The sequence below is a fragment of the Melopsittacus undulatus genome, chromosome 6 (assembly GCF_012275295.1).
Source record: "Melopsittacus undulatus isolate bMelUnd1 chromosome 6, bMelUnd1.mat.Z, whole genome shotgun sequence".
NCBI lineage: Eukaryota > Metazoa > Chordata > Aves > Psittaciformes > Psittaculidae > Melopsittacus > Melopsittacus undulatus.
In genome coordinates this window covers 75,982,203-76,009,723 of record NC_047532.1, presented here as the reverse complement: position 1 = coordinate 76,009,723, position 27,521 = coordinate 75,982,203, and the positions used below count along the sequence as shown (strand labels likewise).

General features: G+C 45.3%; 1 protein-coding gene across 7 annotated transcripts in view; it reads right to left on the bottom strand.

The window, feature by feature from the left end:
- The window catches only part of LOC101881476 (integrator complex subunit 6-like), a 40,392-nt gene extending 25,959 nt beyond the window's left edge, over positions 1 to 14,433 (bottom strand). For 3 of the 7 annotated variants that reach the window (XR_004549672.1, XR_004549671.1, XM_034063660.1), the window contains exons 1-2: positions 13,770 to 14,033; positions 13,605 to 13,682 (exon numbers count right to left, since the gene is read on the bottom strand). Coding sequence is in view for 5 of the 7 variants with exons in the window: in XM_034063660.1 (XP_033919551.1) it covers positions 13,605 to 13,682; positions 13,770 to 13,880 (189 nt within the window). In the remaining 2 variants the exon portion in view is untranslated. Of the gene's footprint in view, positions 1 to 13,604; positions 13,683 to 13,769; positions 14,042 to 14,416 lie in introns of those variants that run through there. The other 4 variants (XM_034063663.1, XM_034063664.1, XM_034063661.1 and 1 more) reach the window with 3 other exon arrangements.
- Between the last annotated feature and the right edge of the window lie 13,088 nt (positions 14,434 to 27,521).

Here is a 27,521-nt window from a genome sequence, read left to right as displayed (position 1 = left end):
CAAACTGAAACAGGGGAAGTTCAGGTTAGAGATAAGGAAGAAGTTCTTTACTGTGAGGGTGCTGAGGTGCTGGCACAGGGTGCCCAAAGAAGTGGTAAATGCTCCATCCCTGTCAGTGTTCAAGGCCAGGATGGACAGAGCCTTTGATGGCATGGTCTGTTGTGAGGTGTCCCTGCCCATGGCAAGGGATAGGAACTGGATGATTTCAGATGCAAGAGCCAGGAAAGAAAGTCTTGTAAGAGGCCTTAGCGAGGGAAACCAAAGAAAACCAATCCCCCACTACCCCCACTACCTTTATCATGCACAAGAGAGCAGGATCAAAGTACAAGCAGAGCATTCCCAAGTTCTGAATGTGTGCAACCCATACATATTGTATTCTTAACTACACTGGCTTAACTGTCAGATTTAGTGATTTTAGTGTAGGGCTTTTAGTAGTTGGTTGTTGGTTTGTTGGCTTTTTTAAATGGTACAACATTTTGGGGCAGCATGGGCTTTTTTCCAACTATTTCTTAGCATGGTTTGGTCACCTTATTGGGGGAAAACACAGAAGTTGGCCATCAGAGCACAAGAATTCCAGATTCAAAGCCGTCTCTTCTGATTTCACCAGGGAGCTGGCTCCTTTGAGGCTGCAAGTCTTCATTTTTAGTGCTTCTCCAGGCCATGCCAAAAGACAGAACTGTAGTTTATTGTTCACTGGATTGCTTTCAGATCTGATCCAAAAGACAATTTGCAAGCAGGGATGCCAATCCCAACAGCCTGGTGGTTGCAGCAAGTTCGCAATATTTAAACATACAGATTCTTCAAGTTCTGGTAATGTAGCTCTAGAAGGAACTGGATCTCAGATATTACAACTTGTTTAAAGAATCAGTAATTCCAGCTATTACTAAATGTACCCATCTTGGAAAACCCAAGATGAGTCCGTGAGAACACGCCTGTGGCATCCCAGGTTGTCAGCAGCATCCATCTGGAAAGCATAAGGTCAGAAAATCCAGCTCTAGTAATCTCAAATTGCTTCTGCTGTGGAAATTCAAAGTGCTGTGGGAAGCAGTGGAATCAGCAGAGAAGTCTGCCTTCCAAACCAGCAGAAGGGTTCATCTTTATGTTACCCTTCTGCTCCCTGGTAATTGTACATAACCCAAACCTGTCCATGTCTGTGTGAGTTCCCTCAGGAACTCAATTATTCTTTTGGACCCCCTATAATGGTGCTTCTAAAATGCCAAAATACCTCTTTGTAATGTCCTGAACATAGCCCCCAGCATTTCTCTGTGGGTTCTGCAGCAGGGAATACCCTCCTATGTAACTCAGAGCTTCCCTGCCACAGCTTCAGCAACTCCAGAATAGAAGCAAACACACAGATCATTTTGGTCACCCCAGTTTTCCTACAAGATTTAGTCTAGGGGAAAAGGGGGAGGCATCATCAGTACAATGACCACACGACCCCACATTCTTTATCTGATGTTCAGGGATTTACTGGTAAGAATAAACATATAGCAGAAGATACTGACATGTAACAAACATTTTTATTTAATATTTCAAAGTCTTAAAATAATCCAACATCAAACCACCTGTATCACCTACTAATTTCACCTCACAAGGGTTTGTGCTGTGCAAATGGGGCAGAAGAACAGCTCTAAGACATATGCAGACATTACTTCCCCTCAAAACACTTATAAATGCCATTTTTGAGGCAACAAAGCTCTCAAGTTCTGTCTGTACCTTGGCTGCAGGATAACACTTCTCTCATTTCAGTACCTATGCTCTCTAGTTACTTTTATGCAATGTTCCAATCCTGTCACTGCACAATATCAAACAGCCCTGAGTAAAGAAACTCATAAGATCAATTCTTTTTTGTTCTTGGCACAGAACAACATCACAACACCCACCTCTTAGTGGATCAGGATACCTCCAGCACAGAATGATACTGACACACAGGCCTGAAATCAGCTTATCATCAGGGTAGTGCTGAACACAATGAGCCAGCTTGAATCCAAGCTGTGCTGTCCTGGTGAAGGTACATCAGCAGATCTTAACTATTCTGATGCAAAGCTTGTGAGAAGAGAAGGTTTGATGGGCTCAAGCCAGCAGTGAGCAATTGCTATCTCTGTGTTAGGCACACAAGCATGCAGCAAATCATTTATATTACTAGTTTTATTCCCCACTCTTCCAGTCTCCTCTTGCCTTAGATAAGGGCTCAAAACACCAACAGCTGCTACTCTTATCCTTTGCCATAACAAAGTCAGATTCAAGGGCAAAGATGGATGAGAAGACAAAGAATGTCTTGGTTAGCAAGCTGGGAGCTTTCCACACTGAATTCAAACAGGGATTAGAGTTTGAGGGTAAGAATTCGACATGACCCTACTCAGGCACAACGGGAACAAGTCCTGGCCACTCAAGCAGATACTATGAGACCAGCCTAACAAAAACCACCTTCTCAGTCCTTATCTGAGTATTTTAATGGGTAGTCAATATACAGGTTTAAACTACTTCCTCAATGAGCCCACAGAGCACTGAAGTACAGTAAAGAGCCTACGAAAGTGTCACTTAATTCTCTTTACAGTAGAGCTAGTGAGCAACACGTTAACACTAAAGCTAAAGCATTGACAACAGTAAACTAATTGTATCTTCCCATCGAGTTATTTCTGCTGTCACTTTGCTTAGATGTTCTTCTCCATCCACTTCAGGCACCACAAATCTTTCCTGGCAGACACTATACCTTGATAACAAACACAGAATCTCTGCTCACTTCACCCACATTATTTTTCCCTACACAACTGGAAACAGCTTTAGTGCAAGGAAGAATTTGTCATGCACTGGCTACCAGCAAGCAGTGCAGCACAGAAGTCGGTGGTTTCTAAGAGCTGATGACAGCCACACGACTGGATTTCAGGGGGTTTAACTTCAGAAGAGCTGTTTAGAGTCCTGCAGACTCATTGCTCAGGGGCTGGGCTGCATCTTCCACTTTCATTCCATCCAAAAGCTACCAGTTTTTGTGCTCCAAGAAAGGTCTGTAGAGCGAGCTGAGGTGTACAGGACACAGAATCACAGATTGGTTGGGTTTGTTAGGGACCTTAAAGCTCCTCCAGCTCCAACCCCTGCCACGGGCAGGGACACCTTCCACTGCAGCAGCTGCTCCAAGCCCCTGTGTCCAACCTGGCCTTGAACACTGCCAGGGATGGGGCAGCCACAGCTTCTCTGGGCACCCTGTGCCAGCGCCTCAGCACCCTCCCAGGGAAGAGCTTCTGCCTTAGACCTAACCTGAACATGTCCTTTGATTGCTTGCTTCTAAGCTGAGCTCCCCTGTAGGTGCACCAGCAAATAGATTATTTTCTAAAGCACATATTAGTGAATGTGAACAAGATCAGAACTGCATTCTAGTGCAGTATGTAAGTACCAACTGTTATTAACAGTCATTTACATAGACAAAAGTTTAATCTTGGATAGAAAAAAGTATTTCTCCATGATACCTCAAAAAGCATCACACACCTTAAGACACAAGGTCAAACTACACCACACGGCTCACTGTCCTTCTAAGACGACTTCAACAACAAACCGGATACAGAAATGCTTTTCCATAGAGGAGAGTTCAAAATGTTTATTCAAAAACAACTCATATTCATCTTTAAGCACAGTATCCATACAACACCAGTAAAGAGGCTCTTGAGCTCCAGTTACAAAACAAGTACTGGGCCTTTTGTTAATACCAGCATTTAGAGAGAAGCAGTACCTTCTCCTGTAAGCCGTGTCAAACATAGATGCTGTATGAACAACTCAAAGCTTAAAACTATGTTTGGAATCAAGTGATAAAAATAATCACTGCCAAGAGAAAAAAGCCTACATTACCTTTTTGTTTATTACCTGCTGCTCCTACTTTAATCCATCTAGACTTAGCTTTTTGGTCAACAGTATTTCATATGTTTTGACAGCTACGCTCACTGCACTCTGCTGCATGAGGATGAAAGGACTGCACATGAAGGAATACCAAAGAGATCTTTGTATCATCCTAATGCAAAAAGTATTCTTATTTAAGTAAGAGAACACCATCCAGTTAAAAAAGTACCAATTTCTGAGGAACACTCCCCAAGCACAGTTGAACCAGACCAAGCTATGTTTCACACTTAGAGAGGAACACAGATATAATCATCCAATTTTCAGCTCTAGCACAGTAAGCAAACCAAGAGGCTGCATGCTTCTGTTTAGCAGCATAGCAGTCATTTCAGAAACACCATTAAAGGTGCATCTAAAACAGCCACTGTACAGAGGACAACAATCAAAACACTGAGGTTTCCATCAAAAATGTGCATTTAACCACAAGCACCCATTGCTTTTCCAGACAGCCAAGATGTTTCCAATGCCAGTCAGCTCCCAGCTCTGTCACAGAATAGTTTGGGTTGGAAAGGACCCTTAAAATCATCCAGTTCCATGGGCAGAGACGCCTCACACTAGACCATGTTGCCCAAGGCTCTGTCCAGCCTAGCCCTGAACACTGCCAGGGATGGAGCATTTACCTTCTGGTCCCATCCTAGGCTCGTGGTTGGAAAAGTCACAAGGACTAAAGGCAAAAGCTGAAAGGTTACAGAGTGTGTGTGCCATCAGCACAAGGGATGTTTCAAGGCACAGTCTGAGGAATCAAGTGGAAAAGAATTACTGGTGAATCTCTACCTTCACAGCCCAGAGCAGAGACCACACAGCATGATCCACACTCATTCTGGAACCATCAGATTCCTTCCCCTCCTTCCAAAAGCACATCAACACAACTTGTGCATGTACTGCAAGTTTACTTTGGATCTCAAGAAGGTAACCAATCTAAACAGGGTCATCTATCCATAAGTTCTCTCAATGCACATCTGAAATGCCACTCAAGGCAGTGCTGGGGAGAAAAGGAAGAGACAGATCAGTGAGCTCAACACCAGGACAATGGAGCAGCTACAGGTGCTGAGTGTTGTGGCTCAACAGATGCAGATTTTCCCACAAAACAGAGCTGAATTATTCCCCCTTTTATGTTTCTATTAAATAATAACTTCCTGGCTCCACTAACATGCTATGAAGACCAATACTAATGCACTATTCCCACTTAGAAGCAACATAACACCAGCTTAACCACACTGTAGAGCTTTGTTTTCAGCCAAATGAGCTGTTCAACATCCACCTTATGAAGATCTGTGTTTTTCTCAGTACTGTCTGAGACTGTTAAGAGTTTAAAAGCATCTCTGAACACACAGCTCAACAACCATCTTCCTCTTCAAAGGACAAAATTCAGGCATTCTGAAGCATTCATTCTGTAGCCTAGACTAACATCTAAGACATCTAGTGCTGTTGTTCCTGGAAAGCTTGCACAGGAACCCAAGCAAATAATCACAGAAACTGGGTAAAATGTGAGATTGGCTCTTTAGCTAGAAAATAATAAGGGGAGGGAAAAGCTATTTAGAAGAAAACAAGGCTCCGCTTTACTTACCTGGTAAAATAAGTAGTTCAAGTGTCAAGAGATACTTATAAATGCACTAAATGAAACTTTGTCTTTCAAACAAAGCAGAGTGAATTCTGCAGAGCGAATACAGAGATTCACTCTGCAGAGTGAATACAGACTTGTAAGTCTATGGGCAACCACAGATTCTCATCTGCTCAATAACTGAGTCTCACTACGAGAATGTACTTTTTCCTTGGCACCTTGCTAAGACCTTACGCTTAGAACATGCTGCTTATAGCTGAAATGGAATGAGAAACTGATCACTACACAACTGTTCTCTGAATAATCTGAAATTAGCAAGAAAAACAGGAAGCAAGACTTTATATTACTACCTGTATACTTCTTTTGGGGGGGTAGAAGCACGAGAATTATATATTAAGAGATACACTATAACAATGAAGTTTAAAGACTCTAAACTTACAGGAGCGAATTACTTAAATAACAATCTGCATTTAAAATCTGGAACAGCAGCAACTGCTCTTTGCATTGATTTTCTGGTAGTCTATGCTATTAAATAAAATCAGGGCTACAGGCATTCAATAGAGAAAGTGAATAAGAGAAGAGCTGAAGAATTCCCGGCTTTCCTCACAGGCCCTTTGGACTTAGGGGCACTGCCCTCTCCTCCAAAAAGACAAGGGACATGGTACAGAATTTACCTTTTTCCATTTGATTCCAGCTGTCTGAAATAGGAAAACACCAAATTCTGTCTTTCCTTGCTCACAAGCAGCTCAGAACATCGTTCTTCCACCACTGCTGCAAACTAGCTCTTCCTGGCAAGCTGTTTTGAAGAGTATTTGCAAGGGTGAACACTGAGAAGTGTCTCCAACCTTAATTACCTTTCTCATTGATCCAGTGTGAGACAACCAGCATTCAGCACCATAGTTTAAAAGAGTAAATGCAGAAACCCCCAACTTCACAAAGCCCCTTCCTCCTGACTGAACATCCCACCACAAAAATACAACCAGGGAGCTCCAGCTCAACTGTTTGATTCCCCATTTTAAGCTTCTATTTTTAAAATAAAGACAACCTTTGCACTGAGGATGAGTTAAGCCTCTTAGTGCAAACATTATCTACTTTTGTCTAGTTTATCCTGTAGTCTTAAGGGCTTACATCTTTGAATGTGTCCAAGATCAACTCAAGAACCAAAGAGAAAGATGAAAAAAGAGAAATGGCTACAGCAGCTATCAACACCAGATGTTGGTTTCCATTCAAGGCCTCTGGCATCTCATCAATAGTAGGAAGCTGCAACCCACTTCAGACCAAAGAACAAGCCTTCAGTTTGCAGATTCCTAAAGAAACAGACCCAGTTCAAGTATTTTCATTAACTCAGCGGCACAGTCTCCCTTCCCGTGCAGGCAGGTAGCAGGCAGAAGCAAAACTTCCACTATTTAACTTCAGAAACAACAGAAGTGACAGCCAAGCAGAGTTCAGGTCACCCTATCTGTCAAGAAGCTCATTTCTGAACTGCCCTTCCATTTCAAATTAGTCCATTGCAAAAACTTCATCATCCTTGTGCATGAACTTGATTTTTTACATGAGACCTCAATTTCAGAATGCATTAAAGTATTTCTTTTAGAAGGATGAATCACTCTGATTATTACTAGTTTGTCTGGGTTCTTCAGAAGGAAAGGTACATTACTGAGCACAAAACTCCTCAGTATGATGCTTTCTCCTCTCACACCAGTTCCTGCAGAAGGATGCTCACCACAACTCCCAAGAGGAAGACAGCAAGAAGCAGTCACTCAAGACAGGGAGAAAGAAGCAAGACTTTCATGCTTACACATGTTTAATGCATTTAAGATACTTTACACTATTCAATATCTTGTGTTTCAAGAAAGGGAATGTATTTTTTAAAGCATGCTCTCTACTGGAACCCATTTAGTACCTTTATAAGCTAAAAGGAGCTACAATACATTATTACATACTACTACAGACATGCCAACTGATAATTGCTAGGCTTTTTTAATTAGATTTTTAGATTATAAGACACATGCACTTCAGTACATAAAATACAAACCTACCACTTGAACCAACAAGAACTTTTTAGCTGTAGTTGGCCTTACTTATCCAATTCAAAATAGTTGCTTAATTAAAAAGTATCTCTTTGCATGCATACACACACTGCACACTTCCGTAAGTGATAAGGCAGTTAGAAAGGAACACAGAAAAACTGTTTGGTGAGAGATTCTCAAACAGATGAGGTATGGGTTTGTTTTATTCTCAGAAAGAACTAGGCAACCAGGATCTGCATGAGTGCTCCTTAAACACTTAAGTGACTTCTGTTTTAACTCCATTGTGTTTAAGAGAGGAAGAGCCAACCGTTGGGTTTAACCTGCCAGGCATTTACGCTGCAAGTCAGCCTGCTGCAAACAGACAAATTCCATGACAAAACCCAAAGCACACTATGTGAAAGATGTATTATGGCAAAACTGAAGGGAAGGTACCAATGAAAGACATTAGTGCTCAGAAATAAAAATATTGCTCGGACTGACTCAAAATGTGTATGGTGGTAAAGGAGGAATAGCTCTAACTCCCCTAACAAATACAGAACAGCCTCCTCATCCACTCTTCAGTACTACATTCTGCATTTTTTAGCTCTTTCCAGTAATGCGTGGCTAGCAGGTTCCCAAAGTTTGGACATCATTCACAGAGTATCTGGAGAGAAAGATAGGCCTCTCCCACTGACCTCGGCTCTTTTCCTTTTGTATCACTCTGGTATCAGGTCCCCTCCTGCCCCTGTAGTCAGTATCTGTTCTGCACCATACAATTCTGCCTGCATACCTCAGTCCCAACTTGTGAAACCCCAGCTGTACTTCCAGCTGTTCATAAGGCCTTTCCACAGCACGGGTCAGACCACCAAGTACTCGCAATTGCCAACAGCCAGACCTTTTACACATAAAACTGATGGGTTTATGTGTCTTAGGGTTGCTGTAAAGGCTTAACCAATTTAAGATTATTCTGCGGATTTGCTTTAAGTCAGCTTACCAGGTATTCCTCAGGTTTTCTTCCTTGCCAGAAGTTAAAACACACACATACAAATGCATTACCTATCATCTCGGGCAGCTTTCCTGCAGAACTCTGCCTCAAACCCAACAGGTTTCACAGCTGGGTTTCTCTTTCTCCCTGCAGCTCAGGGTCAGGAGCTCTGATTTAATACCTTCCAGAAACAGACAAATGGATCTCCCATCTCTGTTTTGCAGCACAGCCTATTCATTTGCCACCCCCCCTTTGCAGGATCAGTGGCAGTTAGTGGCAGGTCAGACCCTGAGACTGACCTTATGAAGTCCCAGTTTGGAAGCACTATCGTAATACCATAAATGAACAGGGTATTTACATGTAATAAATACTCTTTGAGAGATATTTAAGAGAGCCTTTACAAATTCCTATTCCACCCCAATCCAACCCCAAAAATCAGAAGTCATCAAGCTCAATCCCTTATGGGAATTTGAGGGGGACAGAGGAGGTTGCTCAGTCCATCACAACAGGCTGCTTCCACAAGAGAGCTCTTTAGCACTGAACATATGTTCAGACTAGCAGGGAACAGCAACAGAACTGGAAGGCATCCTATCTATCAGTCCCAGTTTGCATTTCTCAAACAGTAAAGTGTTTCACTGTATTAACTATTTTAAGGTACTTCTCAGACAGCTACGTCCATATTTCTGCACTCAAATTCAGTGAGCCTATTTTTACAGTGCAGTCACAACTGAACCAAATTCAGAGTAACACATAACAGAGAGAGGAAGATACGTATACATGTAATTTCAGATTTGGCAGAGTAAACATAACTTCAGTTCTCTGTCCCCTGAATTATGGCCAGATCATTTGTGAAGGTCATCCCACAGAATCTCACAAGAACGCAGAGCAAAAGCCATATTCTTGTGACCCTACCATAAATAATATTCCTCAAGCACTGAGGCAAGGCCATCCCACTGCCAGCAGCCAGATATCAGTCACAAGGGAACAGAGCAGTCCAGTTAATCAATAACTTCACATCTGACCACCACTGGGCCTGAACTACCCATCTGCAGCACAAATCCACAAGCAGACCACAAACTGCAGGATGTGAGGTTGAACAGGAATTAAGAATGTAATAAAAACCAAAGAGCTAAACCTTGCTTTCCTTTTGAAAAACTCCAGTTTAGGCACAGATTTTGGTATGAGCTCCATTTACAGAGGAATCTAGGTAGGTGTCGTTGAAACATGTATTTGACAGAGGAATAAAAAGCACCTGGCAATGTTAAAAGTTACAGAGTCTAGTGTGAGGCATCCCTGCCCATGGCAGGCAGGTTGGAACCAGATACTCTTAAGGTCCTTTCCAACCCAAACCATTCTATGATTCTATGATTTTGGGCTAATAGATAGAAAAAGCCACAGAAAACCATTAGGGACATTCCAGCCCTTCACATGGGTGTCTGAACCACAAGCTGCTGGTTTTCACCCTCTTCCCTGGCATTCAGTACCAGCCATGGAGGGTACTAAATCCAATGGGATGAGAAGGGTGAGGCTGGCACCCAAGGTCAAAGCACCCATGGGCTGGAGCAAGCTCCAAGTCCTAGGAGTCCATGAATATAAAAGGCTTCGAAACAAGGACACATCGGGTACCAAATCCATTGAATCAGATAACACATTTATCTCAGCTACAAGGCCAAGAACACCAAATGCTGTGCCAGACAACTGTTCTGAAACCGATTTTTCCCACTCAAGAGAACTGGATACACATGGGAGAGTAAATTGCTTCAATGTCTATACTGTGGTTTAATTGTAACAGACACCTGCCACATGCTACTGGTTACAAAGGAGTTTTACTAGAGGTATCATGAGCTTCCCAAGGGTGCCCAAGTACGCCAAATCAGAATGGACCAGCTCACTCCGATGTTGCTAACATGCCACTATCCTGAAGAGGACTTGCTTGACAGCATCCTATTATGGTTTAAATCTAAAAACTCACAGTGGTGGAAAAACACTATAAATATGTTAGGTTGAACTTTCTTACCTCATGAAGTAACATCCGATTTCTCTCTCCTAGCCCATAAAACGAGAGTCTAACCCCATATTCAACAGAACTTACAGGTATCTTCCCATTTACCTGTACAAGATCATATTGTTTCACCACTATGGCTTTATAAATCTCGTAACATGCTTTTAAGATACTAAACACTTGTCTCTTACTGGATAGTATTTTGGAAGCAATGTCCGAGTTGCGCACGGCTGCATAATTACTGTCACAAATCACCATCTATGCATTATGTAATGAACAGCAGCAAAAGAGCTAAAGAGGTTCCAGAGATATTTGCTACAGGAGTGGAACTGAATTCCTCCACCCCAATCTCCTTGTCCCCATGTGCCCAGCTCAGCACACTGTCTCCTCTTTAGACACATGCCATCAGAGCTCCTGCAGAGCCACAGTGCAAACTGAGAGACTGAATAATCCTGGTTTTAAAGAGGGGCATAAATAGAGAACTATGAGCAGTCAATTAAAAACAGGTCTCTTAACTATTTTCAAATCCTCTATCCTAAAGACAGCTCCAAATACATTCTCTTACTTTAACAGACCTTAATAAATCACCGGTGCAACAGCAGGATGCTTTTGCTTAGCACAGTACCACCATGTGAACGATGTTTTCTTGAGATATTCTTGTCCATCAAAAGTGAACCAGCACTGTTGATTTAAAGTACTTTAAGGCTACAGATAAATGAATTCTGGAACAAACCCAATGCACTAATATCAGTTACTCCGACCTGAAGTTCCCATAATACCTCCCCGTCCTGGGTGGTCTCCACAAGAGGATCATTTCTCTCCATGGCTTCATTGGTAACTTTAAGAGCTATCTGTGAGATTATGCAATTTAATTAGTGTAAATCATAAAGAAAACAAGAGGATAAAGCAGCCACTAACCAAAACCAGACCCTATTGCACAGACTTGGAAAGCACACTTGCAAAACACATCCACTTGTCAGGTTTGGTTTGCCCTTCTCTAAATCAAGAGATAAAAGTATCAAACTACAGCAGCATTAGCTGATTTCTTGTTTTCTTTCACAAGCACATTTTGCAAGACATGCAGAGCCAGACCTAGTCCACAATATTTTCTGGCATAACTGTGGTTCTTAGAAAACACCATCAGCAACACCAGCAAAAGGTCTTGAGAACACATCTTCTAGCAGGGGAAGAATCACATTGCTGTGAGGTTTCCTGTGCTGGAGTGAGACAAGATGACAGCCTAATCACACTGATTTATGCCATGAAGCCTTTATGTAATGGTTGAACTGGAGCTGTGATCATACTTCCTATAAACATGTATTTATTGGATCTGCAGCTTGGTCCTGCACAAGTTACCAAAAGACTGTCTAAGGTCCCATTTAACAAAATCAGCATGCTCAAGTTTGGAAAATACCTTTCTAAAAAGAGACATTAGCAAGTTACAAGAACCACAATGCTTTTCCCTCCTGCCCCCCCACTATTTATTATACATCAAACATGACTGAACACTACCACAGATATCACACAGTCCCACTTGTTCCAATTACTATTTACTAACACTGGGAAGAGTCAGATGCTCATTACATTAGAATGCACACAGATGCTCATTAAGCAGAAAGATCTTCCTCAGCAGATTCGAGTATATATGTGGTAATAACCTGTAGCATTACCACAGAGCTCCAGCAGAAGAATCATGGTTTTATTAAGCCACCAGTATGCTTGCTAACACTGCAGTGAAAAGGTTTCCTCCTCAAACATACGAAAGGTACACTTGGGAAATATCTGACACAAAACTAGGAGAAAAAGCCCTTAATACAAGAAATCTAGTTAACAGGAGTGTAACAAGGATTTAGGTTTTATATCCAGCCACAAATATGGACAAGGAAAAGGGTGTGTGCACCATGTGTAAAAAAAACCCTCTCTTGAGCAGGCTGGGGTTTTGGGCAGAGAGAAGGTTCCTTTAAGTCAAAAAGGACGGTTTCAGCTCATAGAAATAGGATTGCTTCTGCACCTTCTGAGGCAAGGAACTGCAATAACAATAAAGACTGACTCAACTCCTATCACTTCAGTAGGCAGGCTGGACTTAACTGTGTAAATACCCTGATGATGAAAGGAGCTGAGATTCAAAGCCCCTGAGAATGAAGTTTCCCAATTATCAAAGATGTGAACAGACAGTATGAGCACAGGGGGAGTTTATGAGTTCTCTTCAAGAAGTTTTAGCTGGGGGATCTCTGCCAGGTTTGTTCTTATTCTCTGGGATGCCCAGCAACATATTTTTACTTGAACTTGTTTAGCCTTCATACTTATGGGTCCAAGGCCAACGACTTTAACTACTATGTTAGTCATGGCAAATGAAGTCCTAATCCAGGAAGACTCTAAAGCTCCCATGGCAATGATGTGTTCTGTGGCATGCTTTATTTAAACGTTTGAAGTCAGATGTTTCTATCAGCAAGGTGAAGGCTACGGTACAAGGGACACAGCCCCGATTTCTCTTCCTCTTGCCATAACCTCGTGGTGCAGTCGACGTGATAAATGGCATGGCCCTGCTTGCCTCAGTGTTGAGGAATGAGAAAGCAGGGACGAGCGCAGTCTGCCAGGCATCTCCACCTCACCACAACCCTGCACGGAGCCGCAATCACAGGCACCTTGTCCAGCACCGGTGCGGCTTACCGCGTACAGGAGTACGGAGGACGGTGAACACCAGCACCCAGCCCCGCTGCTGGCGGACAGCACTCGCGGGTGCCTCCGTCCCATAGAGGTCGGGTCCCGCGGAGGGCGCTGCCTCCTGCCCTCACCCCGTGCCCCTCAGCGACCCGCGGCTGAGGCGAGGCGCGGCCCCCGCCGGAGCCGCCGCCTCACGGGAGGCGAGCGAGCAGGGGCACGGGAGGCGGAGCGCGGCCCGCCGGGGCCCGCCCCCCTCGGCACGTCGGGGCGGTGAATCACGCTCCCGTCTGTCTCCTCCCCCCCCCCTCCTCCATCTCAGCAGCGCCCTCAGCCTCTCTCCTCCATACAAAAGCAAAATGTCCGCCATCTTCACAGGCTGCTGCTGCCGCCGCCGGGCCGGACAGGGCTGCGCCGCGCCGCCACCGCGCCGAGGGCGGCCCCACCGCGGCGCAGGGGCGGCTGCGGGACGGCCGGGGCGGCAGCGGGGGGGGTTATTACCTTGATACAGTAGGGCGGCTCGTCGAAGGTAACCAGCATGTACCTGTCGCCGCGGCTGGCCGGGTCCCGGGCCCGCAGCTGCGGAGAGAGAGCGGAGAGAAGCGGCGTGAGCGGGCGAACGGGGCGACCGCGGCGGCGGTTCCCCCGCCCCGGCCCCGCGCTCACCTTCATGAAGATCTCCACAGCGCCCTTGGCGATGTCCAGGTAGCTGGTGCCCAGATACGCCCGCTGGTTCATGGAGGCGGACGTGTCTATGAGGAAGAGGAGGATCGGCATGGTCCAGGCAGAGCCCCCGGCCCGCCGGGCACCCCGCGGGGAGGAGGGAGCGGGGAGCGGCTGTGTGGCTCGCTGCCCCGGCCGCCCGCCCGCCCTGCCCGGCTCGCTGGGGCTGCGGCTCCGACTGCTGCTGCTCGCGGCGCTGCCTGCGCTCAGCGAGACCCAACTTCTCTTCCCTGAGCCTCCACCAGCACCATGTGACCAGCGCGCACGCCATTGGCTGGAAATTATACCTACATTTGCATATTCATGGAGGAGGGGAGGGATGGGGGGGGTGGGGGGTGAGGGACGCGCCGCCGCCGGACCCCTCCGCGCGCGCGCACCTGTCACCCCGCTCCGCCCCTCTGCGGGGTTCCCCGCCCCTCGCCCCAGGGGCTCCGCGGGGCGGTCGCGCTGCGGCCGCCTCGCGGTGTCGGTGTCGGTGTGGGTGTACCCCGGTCCGTACACACGCTGCTACCGGCTTCACCGGAGCCACCCCGACGCTGAGTCACCACACAGGCCGAGCCGCTGCCTCACACCTGCCCGTCGCGGCCTACCCTCGATGGGAGCCCCAGTGTGGCTATGGGGAGCTGTGGGTTGGTCCGTAGGGACTCGTTATCATCGCTCCGGGGCTGTATTTCAGAGTACACTGAAGCACTAACTCCTCAGCGCTCCACATGTGGTTGTGGCCGGTCAGGCAAGGAGGTCTCCACAGGCAGGACACTTCATGGTACCTCGGTGAAGGCAGGGTGGCTCTCAAGCCCCACTGCCTCATCCTGCACAGTAATCATAGAATAGGGTTGGAAAGGAGCTTAAGATACCCAGTTCCAACCCTCTGCCATGGCCAGGGACACCTCACACTAAACCATGACACCCAAGGCTCTCTCCAACCTGACCCTGAACACTGCCAGGGGTGGAGCATTCACAACAGTGACCAAGGTAGGGAAGTTGTTACTTCACACCACAAATGGTGTCAGGGCCTTAAAGCAGTGTATCACCTGTCTGGAAACAGGAGGGAATGGATTAGAAAGCCATTGACTTATAATGCAAGAAAATTAGTAAAACATACGGTTGTGCTTTGAACTCAGGCACTGGCATAGAGCCCATTGCATGCTTTAGCCAACAAAAAAGTGACTGTGGAGCAATGAGAGGTTCAGAAGGGCAACAACAAATGCTAACGGCAGCATGGTGTTACTGAGATGGAATAGATGGGGATTTCCTTACCTTCAACAGGAGATTCTCTCTCCTGGTGACAATCTGGTTCTTGGAACAGTTTAATGTACTAATACCTGGACAAGACAACTCCTGGTTTAAATGTAAGGGCTTTCCTTTCACTCATCTCCACCATTTTTCACAGGTCTATGAAGTAAAACCCCTTTCTTTAACCTACCACTCAGGTAAGGATAATGAAAGTCTCCATTTGAAAGACGAGATCTCGGTGTCCAGCTCTGAGGGGAAACAGGAGTGCTGAGCTGCAATGAGGCAGTGCTGGGACGGGCCCCTGCATGCTCCTGGCTGGGTAAATGCAGTGAGACCAAGGAAACATTCAGCTCCATGTCTGCTCCTGAATGCTTGTTTGCTTCCAGGACCGAATCCAACACACACAAAAGCAGCACTGTCAACGTGAATCTCAGCTTAAAACAATAATTAAGAAACTGATAATATTTTCCAATGCTTTTAGACCCAAAGGCTTTTTCCACACATTATTTTAGTGTTTGTTTGAACAACAGGCAAGGAGTTTTCACTCTGGGAAGCACTTGGGAAATGCTGTTGTTCCACAACAACACAATTCATTCTAAAATCCAAAGCATTTCGAAATACAAATATTCTAAAGATATCGTCACCCATCTGGATTAAAATGCTCAGATGAATTCATTTAATTCAGGGGTGTACTTGTCCCTGTTGTCACCAAGAAACTCCAGCATCTGAATACAGGACAGTGGCAAGTCTCAATATTAGCTTTAGAAGTTTGTATTTTCAAAAAATCTCAGATTCTGCAAATATTTTTCATGCAACACAAGCAAATTATTTTCAGTGAACCAAAAGTGGATAAATTCGTAGTTGAAGAGCAGCTCATTTTGAAAACAAACACTGTCAAACTCAGAGATTCCAGGCCCCCTCCATAAGCTGCATATGTGCAAGTACAACTGTGATCAGGGCTGCTGAATTTTAACCATCATAGCAGAGATGCCAGGGTGGATAAACAGATAAATACTTTTACACAAGTGATTAGTGCATAGGAGTGGCGCCAGACTGAAAGAAACAGGACTCGAATCTCTATAAGGCAAGACAAAAATGCAGATACCAGATACAAACCCTGCTGCATGTTAGTCTAGAAAGAGAACTCCTGGGTAGGAATAGATTTGCTAAGGACTGAATGGAAACTACACTATTGGTAGGAGATGCCAGCTAATTCCGCTAGGTCCCAGTGCTGACAGCTTGATGAGGCCACCTATGCATTTCCCTCACAGCAATCAGATGAGATCAGAGACTAACTTCTGACTCCAGCTGACCTCAGCCAATTCCAACTGGCAACCTGGAGGCCCCACGTCCTACACCGTCCTCAACCAGGCTCTATGAAATGCTGAACAATCAGAAGCTCATACCCTTACCATATAGTTGTTATTTTATTATTCCAGACTGCCAGATACCTAAAAGCCATTTCTCATCCAAACACAGTATTTAAAGGTCAAGATGAAATTCTCTTGTTTCCCGTTTCGGAGGCTGACCTTTCCAAGGGCAGCAGCAGACAAGATTCACATACTCTCCCTCTTTCTCCGTTGAGGATTTTGGCTTTTGGAGCCTGTTCCTGTTGGACACCACCAGAGCTGAAGTCTAGCAATTTTTCTGGGCACAGTGCAAGACATTTGTTAAGTTTAATGAGACTTCCTTTATTCCTGAAACTAACAGACCCCATGGTTGCTAATGTGCATGAATGCAGATAGGGTGAGTGCTCCTTTACTGCTCCTCCATGCAATTTGTGTTGGCAGTGCTGGTTCCCTGGCAGCTACAGTAGCAGACATTTGTTACATCTGTAAAGTTCAAACTTTTCTTGCCTTTTAATTGAAATTACACTCATCTACATTCCTGCAGCTGCAAAAGTGAAAGAAACCATCTCTGTGGGGAAATTAATCAGAACAGCTACTGCAGATTAAGCTCTCCTATAATTGTTTTGAGAGAGTTCCCATGTAGATAGTCTATCCCACAGTAAAAAGGAACATAATTCTGGGAGAATAATTACAGTCAGTTTCTGACCAAACAGATCACTGGTGGTTTTCCCTGTTGTGCTGATAAGTTACTATTTTTCTGTTCCTTGTCCTAACACAGCTTAGAATCTAAGCTGTTGCCTCTAACAGGATTTTAGCTTTAACAATCTTGCTTTCTTCTTAAAGCTTTTATATTGCTCCATCTGTTATTTTTTCCCCTCGCCTAGCTGCTTTCTGACCTGAACAAGGAATATACCTGTGAGCCATTAGCCATGCTCCTTTAGGCACTGAAGGAGGTCAGCTTTGCACCGATTAGCACCTGAATTTTCCTTACAATCTGGATCAACAGCTAAACCCTTCAAACCTCCCTCTGCTTCTGTAGCTCCCATCTTGGTCTTGTAATACAGCTGCCCTGGTGACTTTCCTGCTTGATTTAAAAGGCTTCAAGCCACAGCAGAAATGGTCACTGTGAAACCACTATAAAAATACTGACTAATCCATCTTGTGAGTTGGGAAGTATTATCCTTATCACACAACAAAAGGGGCTGCCATCAGAGCTGAGGGACTTGCTTTGCACCACACAAGATGCAGTTTTCAACACCACAGTGAGGATTCAGAAGCCACAGATCTATACTGTCCCTTTCAGAAAGATGAAATCCCCTATTTACATAAAGAATTTGTGTATGAAAGGTAGGAAATTGTGCTAAATAATACCTTCTCCTTTACAGCTTCAGTAACTCTATGGCAAAGTGAGAATACAGAGTTACATTGAAGATGGCAGAAGCTGAGCAAATTCAAGTCCTTTGATAGCGTGCTGCATCAGGGCTAAATATTCTCACCCATCAGCCCTCAGCTGCTCTTAAGCCAGACAGCAGAAAAGGCTGCCGGTGTGTCACACAGCCCCTTCTGAAGCGACGGAATAAAGGCAAAGCAGTGTTTTCCAGGCTATTGCTCAGCAGCACTTTCTTTTTATGTGTGTGATTTTGTAACTACACGACAAACTTCCACAAAATCGTGACTCAGCCCTTAAAGATCCCTGCCCCTTCACTTGCAGTCATTCCACAAAAGACAAGCAAGAGTTTGGGAGCCTGAGCCAAAACTTGCCTTTCTTGTGCCTTTCAGGAGGCTGCTTTGACAGCCTGCAGGACAGAAGCAGGAGCTGAAGTATAAATCCAACATCGCTGTGGGCCATTGGAGTTTGTGTAAGTCTCCCATGGAGATGTGCACCTCTGTTTCTTTACACAGGCTGCAGTGAGTGCAAGAATTCCAGTTTTAGCAAAGTATGAGGAACAGGCTACAGATACATGCCCTGACTGCAGCATGTTTTGTGCTGAGTTACTGACTGTGCATAAATGCTACACTGTAACCGTCATATTTAACCACAAAAAGAGAAAGCTGTATGCGCAGGAAAATAATCCAGGGCAACTCAGAGTCCGCCAGAGCCTGATTTTCTCCCCCTCTCCTCAACACACGGGTTAACCCTTTGCTGGGAACGGCACAGAGTATCCTTCCTCTTTCTGCAAGGTTTGTATGTGAGCCCAGCTAATGCTGCCCATGGTCCAAAGGTGAAGCCAGATCACTGTATAAGGGCAGACACCGTTTGATTCCTTTTTGCTTTCAAGATCAGTGAGCCAGGGGTGAGGAAGTGAGTGGTTAGCTAAAATGGTGGATCATTTTGCAGTAAGGGTAGATAAGCAGTGCTCTGACAAAATACCTCCAAGGAGACATAAAAATGAACCTCGGAAGCAGCACTTTGAACAGCAAACCAAGCTGGAGCAGATTTCCAGACAGGCAAAGCTTTCCTATAAGAGCTGGTTCCAAAGTCCACAAGTGTCTCCAAAGAAGAAACAACATTCAGAATACAAACTTAGAAAACATTCTGGCAACTGAAAAAGAAACTGAAACCACCTCAGTAAATACAGCAAATGGGAGAACTGAGCTACTTTAAATGCAAAGATGAGGAAAAGAAATTAACACTGCACATACCTATACACATGCAGGGAGATACAGAACTGAAAGTGGCTTTACCTCAGTGCATCTTTGTGATCAGACAACAAAATAACATCAGATTAATGGGATGGGTCCCCCCTACACATCCCACCAAGTTCTCCCCACATAAAGTCACATCCCCTCTCTCTTACAAATGCTGGGAGAGAACAGAGCTTGTTTGGGGGACAGGAGAAAGGAAAGGGATTTCTGGCTGAGACAAACTCACACCCAGCAGCCACAGGAAGCGGGGGCTCAGAGGCCGGGGATGCTCCAACCTGTAGGTGCATTTGAATTGACAGCCAGCCAAGAAGTGCATGAAACTCCCTCTTACTTCCTTTTACTGGTCTTATGCTAAGTGTTGCTAAGCTGTACCTGGGAATCAGGCCAAATCAGCTTGAGATCTCTGGATGAAAGGCATAATAAAAAAGTATATAATAATCCAAAGTATTACCCATGCAGAAAGCAACAATATGAATTAAATGAAGGTGCAAAGTAGCAGGATTTGTCTTTTATTACCTTCTACAAGGTAAAAACATAAAGACAGGCTAAAAATATTGCTTCTTCTGAGGAAAACTACATCATTCTGCCTGTGTTTCTAAGAGGAAGTCCTAAACCCAGTGTATGCTTACCAGAACTGACACCTGAAAACACAGCTTTAAATAGACTGGAGCTAGCAGGAACTGGTTAGGAAAGTCACATTTATGTCACATAGTGAGCAGTTACCATTCCTTAATCTATAACCTATCAGCATTTCTTTTATGACAAGAACACTCGTGTAGGCTGGGGACCTGTTCTAACTGACAGGATCCACCATGAAGGAAAAGCCACACTTGGCTCTTTCATTTCTGGACACAGTCATGATTATTCACTACATATGTGGTTTGCCTGCAGCAGAAATTCTCCCTCACAGAGTTCAAAGTATCTCCCACAGAGAAAGTTTATCTAACCTGACCATGCACTCTACATCCTGCTTGTGCCTGATCCAAAGCAACCCAGGCCCTGCTGCGAGTCTCAGGGAGCCTCAGCATTCCAATTTGGGATCTGCAAGTCACTTGTCAGCCCTCAGCATCTCTTCACTCCCCCAGGAATACTCTGCTGGCATCACCTTGTGTCTCAAAAAAGGGACAGTCTCCAAAACATGGAGGGACAGCACTCTATGGGATGTTAACTCCCTGCTGAGAGCACCTAAAATCAAGTTACTGGTTCTGAACTGGAACTCTAATGTGTTATGTAGGGATGAATGTTAACGTTTCCAACATCACCTTAACAGATCATCATCATCTTACTGAGACTGAACACTTTCATGCATCAGTATGTTTATTTAATCATCATTTAGTTGCCCAAAACCCCCAAAGCTACTACAGAAAACACTGTGCAATAGAAGTGTTGTGCTACTACAGAAAACACTGTGCAATAGAAGTGTTGTGCTTTATCATAAGCATTTATGTCAAAACATTATCCCCCCACCCCAGTGAATCCAATATTTCATCATCATGACTATTCAGGATGCCCAGTCTTACACAGTGGACAGAACTATCTACTTTGAGCACAAGCCCTGATGCCACATGAGCTTCTGCTGTCTCTGCACCAGACCTTCACCAGCACCTCCCCCAGGTACCCAGCCTTCCCACTGTAGTTTCCTCCCCTGCACAAGGGCTTATTTTGTTGGTTTTAACTATTTTTTGCAAACCCACTCAAAACTGTGCCAAGCCTTTGCTAAGGAGGCGAGAGAAACCAACCCTGCCCTGTAGTTGTCACCAGCTAATTTCAGACATGATCTAATGGGTGGGTGGTAACAAGCCAGCAAGGCGGGATGGGAGAGGAAGGCCCCAGCAGCACTGTGAGATGGGAAGGGAACTCAGCAGAAAGCAGAGGAGAATGTAAACCATCCTTTCATTCCTCAATAGGTGCCCTTTGGTTGTTTGGGTGTTTCATCTCTAGATAAATAATGAAGAAGAGGAAGCAAAGGCTCATCTCCTGAGGTACCTGGTAGGGGTTCTCGCCAGGAAGAGCTTAGGCAGGGACACGACCTCATCTTGCACGACCAGCTCCCTGTGCAGTGACATGAAACGAAGGAGATGGCAGGAGCAGACAGCGCAGTGCAGATGGGAAACCCTAAAACTGAGACACAGCAACAGGCAAGAAATAGGTGTGCAGAGGCTGAAGGAGTCAGTTCCAGTGTGACAGGGCAGCAACAAAGGGTACAAGGTGGAAGAGCTTCACCAGACAGCATGGGCAGCGAGGTGTTCCCTGCAGATGCTTGCTCCTGCATCTGAGATTTGCATTTCCCTCTCTCCAGTGGGGTATTTATGCCAGATGGGAGTATTTTAAATAAAAACCCTTTTTACTCCTCTCTCTCAAGATTTACACACGATAGAAAACATTGTGCTTATTCTGGACTAAATAGAACAAAACCCCACACCTAACTCTGCTCTGTCTGCAGTCACTATCTTTGCTCCTGTTTAGCACTGCTGACCTTGCTCAGTACTGACTGAATTACCGAGCTTCCTGATCTCTCAGGTCCCCGTTTTGTCACTTCCTTGCACTCACTCGATTTGTGTGTATTAAGTTGGAAGGTTTGTTGGCAGCAAAGGAGAACTTCACATCCAGACCCTTCTCCTGTTTACTTGCTGCATGCTCTTACCTAGTTTGGGATATGAATGCAACCTCAAACTGAAGGGGAGTACAAGAACAAAGTTTTCTCTTCCTTTCAGAAGCTCTTGGCAATTTCCAAGAGCTGAGAACTAATTACTTTGGCACAAAGAGGGCCCAAAGAATCATTTAACTATGATAAGGTTTCCCTGGCTCTTTTGTCCAAGAGGAAAGAGAGAAGGAATAAAACCCCCACACTTATCTTTGAGATACAGAGCAGCTTCACTAGAAGGAATTAAACAGACAAGAACTCTTCAGGTTAGGAATAGAGATGCCTGCAGAGGGACATGACAGCAGTCTGTAACATGCTGAATAATTGTTCACTTTCTGAGGGGGCATCCAACAAAGTCATTAAGCAGCAGGTTTAAAGCAAACACACCCAAAAGGAAGTACTGTTTCATACCATCTGTAATTGCATTGTGGCAGTCGGTGCCTCAGGAGGCTGCAGAGCCTGAAAATGGATTCTAAAAAGCATTAAACAAATGCATGGGAGATTGTGCTCAACAGCAAGCACACACAGGAGCGGAGGTGAAACCTTGGGGTTTTCAAACCCTTACTCAGCTGATTTCCCAGAGCTGGGAGGAGACACCAAGTCAAGAGGAGTCTGTGGCCTTCATCACTCAGCATCTGTTCCTGGAACCAGTGCGGCAGTTCCTGTTGCTGAGAGCTGAACTGCAAGGCCGGGTGCTGCCCATCAGTGCTGAGCACTACACAGTCCTCTACATCCTTCTGCTCAGCTCTTCTTCTTGGAGCAGGAGATGCTTCTGGCAGAGCTCTGCAATCCAACCCTTCCACCCCCATTTTCCCCAGAGCTACCACACTTATAATTGTGCAGCGAGAGAATATCACATTAGCTACTGAAGTGCAAATCTGAGCTTAAACAAGGGAAATTTTAATCCTATAGTTTGGTATTGCATTGTAGCTTATGTGCCTTGTATTTAAAGGGTAGAAAATGCAGCTGTCCTCTGTTTTTGCCCAAAAAGCTTTCCAGTCAGCAGTAATAATCTGGTGCTATCTATAAGAAAAGAGAGAGAAGCTAACCCAAACCCTGCTCCCCACAGCCAAGTGCAAGTAACAGTTAACCTCAGACACAAGGAAAACCAAACACACAAACAGGAAAAACAGAAACTCCACCCTGAAGTCACTCGTTTTCACTTTAAAAAACAGTAACTGCAGTAAAAGATGGTGTGTGCAGCATTTACAACAGGCAAGAATTCCCCATTCTGCCTATGCCCAGCCTTCACAAACAAAACAGGACTATAATAATGCCAGTTCTCTTCCAAACAACTTCAGAACAGTCAGAAACATTTTCAAACTTCAATTATTCCTTATTCAGCTCAACCCATTGTGTTTGCAAGGAAAAGCCAACCGAACTGGGAGTCTGTGCCAGCGATTTCCCCATGTCATAACACGCTCGTTCGTCACCCCAACACTTCTCCAGCCTTGCACAACATGAGCCAAGGGCAGACAGCTTGTCCCTCAACCCCCAGCAGCACTACCCTGTTCCATCTCCCAGCTGCCATCTCCCCTTTCCTCCCACCACACACGCACATCCTGCTCCCCCCTTCACCATGCAGCAGCCAGGCAGGAAAGAAAGAGAGGAGAAAGCAGCAGAGCAGAGGGGAGGGAAAAGGATGTGGTGGGTGATGAGGGCTGGGTACAGACAAGAACTGAAACAGCATTAAAAACTGAAGGAGGGAGACTACAGCAGCCTAGTGACAGCCCAGCACAGTGGTAATGTGTGATGAGCTACTCGTGACTCAGGTTTTCCACAGTACTTGCATTCTCCACTTTGGAGCACATTAAGACAAGTGGGATACTTGCACTAAGGCAGGGAGGGGGCTAAGTCATTCAGCAGTCCTGCTAAGGTGATTCTCCTGGCACTGCACTGTACCCTTCAAGGGTTAATATCTCTATGCCAATGCTTTAGAGTGCCCTACAGAGAGCTCACAGCCCCTTTGCCCTTCTCTAGAGGCTCTGCTCTCCTCAGTGCACACACACATTCAGCACAAACAGGGGAGGAATTAACATGGCAGGAGAATGGATGTATGGGAACAAAACAAGGAAAACACACTTTGGAAAGCAGTAGTGAAAATAAAAGTGTATATATTATAAGAAAAACAAGCAGAGGGAAGTACAGTTCTAACATGGTTCCAACTATTCTTTAGGAAGAGCCACAGCTACACAAGATGCATAACTTTATAAACTGAAAACAGAAATTACCCTTTGATACACATAGCAGGAGCTTACCTCAATCATGTCTGTGATAGAACCAAGGTGACCACAAAACTAGAAGTTAACTTTTTGGATTTAGAGGATACACAGCACCCACACTACTTAAAAAACAAAGAACATCCTAACAGTATATTCCATCTCTGTGCATCAAGGTACAACGCCTCAGAATGGCAGCGAGAACACAGAAATCAGCCTCACCTCCCAAAGGGCACCTCAGTACAACACAGACATCCAGTTCATAGGTTTTGGCTAGGGGTATTTCAGCTCTAGGCATTCTAACTGGGGCACATGGAGCTTCATTCTCAGAGATATCAAGCACTTGACACTCAGCTGAACTCAGATCAGCAGCTGATGCTGGGCAGGCTCAGGCCCAGCAGCCCTGAAATGGTTAAGCAGAGGCATACAAAGCTGTGACTCCACCCAGGTTTTGACAACCAAGGATTCAGCTGTAACAAGGCCAAGAGGGCAGCAGGACCTGAAATCCTAGGAATCCTGCCTGCCATCACTGGCAAAGTAACAAACAGGATATAGAGACTTCTGATCTCATAGTGATACCCACACATCTCCCTGTGCACCACAGGCTGAAGGGGCAGCACTCCTGCATGCAGGAAGCCAGGCTCTGGACCCAGGGAGAGGAGAGCACCTGCAGCAGCTATGTGGGGTGCAGCTCCTGTAGGGAATGCATCTACAGCTGGTGCATTCCTTGCTATTACAGTCCAGGCTGCTGGCCAACTACCCCTGCAGCCCTCCCACGGCTGTGTTTGCAAACCTCTGGGCAAATAAGGGAGATGTGGAGGGCTGAAAGGTAGATAAACTCAAACTTAAAGCCTTGCTGCACACCACATACAGCCATAATGTTTTCCTTACTCATTTACTGCCTTCAAACAGAAGCAGCACAAGATATCTGTCATCAACCTGGACTCTTCCTTCCCATCTGGAGCTGCAGCTCACTTGCAGAGACTCAGAAAGCTGTCCCTTTGGAAGCTGTTCCTTCACCTCTGGGCTGCAGGACTGGCACATCCCCAGCACCCCTGGCTACAGTGGCTGGTGATGTGGCAAAGGGCAATAAAAAGAGGCAGGGCAGTGCTGCAGCAACACCATGGAAAACTGCTGTGCTGGCTGCAAGGGGAACATGGAGCCTCCTCGGTCACTGCGACTCGTTGTCAAAGTACAACATGAGAATCTTATCTTTCCCGAAGCTTTCCTTGACACACTGCACAGAGCTGCCTGGGTTGAAGTGTTACACTCAGCTGCTCCTTTCCCAGGTGATAGCAAAAGAGTGCTCTCTCCTTCCAGAGGCCAGGTCTGCACTCAGCCTGCTGTCTCCACATGCTTTTCCCATCCCATCATTAAAGCAAAGCAAACCCGTCCAAGGGATGGGACTCTTTGCACACAGGGAGCTTTGGGGGTTTACTGACTGTTCTCTCCTACTGAGGTTTATTTCCTCATCATGGCCTCATCATTAGTTTTACAGTGGTACAGAACATACACATAACTCAGCAAGGCAGCTGGCAGGGGCCACGTCCTGCCTCCTGCCAAAACCCACTTAGAAGGATCTAAACCAGCTTGGTAAAAAAAAAATCCTCTTTTTGTGATTGCTCTCCAACCAAGACAGCAGCTGGGAAAGGTTCTGTCACAACCAGGTCTTCCCACACACCCTGCTTTCATCTTCATTTTTATTCATAGGAACATGCAGATTTCCTGCCACACAGGCTGGGAATTGCTTCTCTTGCATTTCCAAAAGACATGGGAGGATTTCAGCATCAGCCCCTGTGTCACACGGGCCATAAACCAAATTCTAACAGACAATAGCAGAAAAAGTCCCAAACCCAGAACGAGCGTAGGACAAACATACAGAGAAACCCAGCCCTCCCTCTGAAAACACAACTGTTCATTGTGGCCAAGGTTAAGGAAACTGGAAGCAAACTGCTTTAGCAAACTCCGCATTGGTAGTTCCGGAGGTGTTTGAGGAATGGTCAGAATCAGAGGCAGGCCTCAGATACAGCACCTGAACAAAACTCAATGAGCTCGAGCAGCATTGAGACCAACCTGCTGCTTCTCCAACAGGTTCCCTTTCCTTCTGAGGCTTGGGAGGGAGGGACAAACACAGCCATTTTCAGAGAACCCAGTGAAGGAAGCAGGAATTCCTGGCCTCAAAGGCTCAGGGCTATTTGCTACTCCCTTAAGGGGATCCATACTTTACCCAGTGGCTTAAGACATCCAAGATATCCACCCCAAAATCCTGCAGAGCAAGGTGGGGAGGTGCAGTTAAACCCAAGGTGGGAAGAAGCTCTCCAAATGAGCCCAGATCTGGTTTAGGATCAGAACAAAGTGAAACCCTTCTGCCCAGGCACAGGTATGGGCATGTCAGGCAGCTTTAGCAATAACGAAAGTATTAGTTTGTGTGAAAATCAAGCCTTTTGTACCTCAGCAGATACTAAAGGGGGGAGCATAAACAACGAGCAAGACAGAAGCAGCAATGCTGTCCTGTTACTTGCCAATATTTTGGTTTAGTGGCAAATATTAAACCCAACTGTTAATAGTCGTATAGATTAACCCATGCTTCATGTGGTGCGAGTGGTTCATTCGCATTCACTGAGGGAGAAATCAAAGTCTGATCAGTAGGACCTAAAGGCACTCTTGTCCATGCAAATCCCCTTTGCTTCATCCTCTTCCTCTTCACCCATGGGCATAGTCTGGCTTATTGGTTACAAGTTTGGGGTTTATCTCATCAACTTTACATTCTGCCTTTTCAATTTCAGTTGGGTGACTTTTGCAGTCAGGTCTTAAACAACTTACACAGGGTAAGAGAGAATATAGAGCAGAACCTCTGATTCCCTAAAGCCATGAACTTTCACCACTCTCCAGTGCTGCCTCCCTCCCTCGAACAGTAAAGTCTAAATGCAGGCAGTTCCAGCTTTCAAGGTTATATGATCGCAGCCTTCCTCTTTTGTTGTTGCTCATTCATCCTTTTTATGTAACTGTGAATACCATAAAGGTCAACTTGACACTAAACTGAGCCATTGGGAAGAATTGTCAAAACTGTGGGCAAAGCATAAAACCTTGCCACCCGTCTTCATTGATTCTAGGGAGGAAGCATGTTGGTAACGTTAGTGTGAACACAACTGCTCCTGTGAAATACTCCTGCAATCCAGTTTACTGCCTCGGATTGCATGTGTAAAAGGGGGAAGCTGTAAATAAATGGCACAGCCTTGCTAGTGGCTGTATATAGGGCAGAAGTAAGGTCAGACAGTGGTGCTGTTGTTCGCAATGAATTCAGTGGATCTGATTTTTATCGTCTGTTATCCTAACATAATCCAGAGTATCCTAATTTTACACTGCTTCTCTGAGTCAGAAATTACTTGTCAGGGTAATAAGACTGCAGTGAATTTATCAGCATCACTACAGAGAGTAGAAAGAAACTAAAGACAAGCTGTTAGTGTTGTACTGGGGATGGGGGCAACCTGAAGGCTGCACTAGGCCAGAGGTTTTATGAGGATCTGTGCTTCACTTCTGCTGGAAACACATTTCCCATCAAAAGCCCACTTTTACTGTAATTAAATCCTTCAAACATTTAATT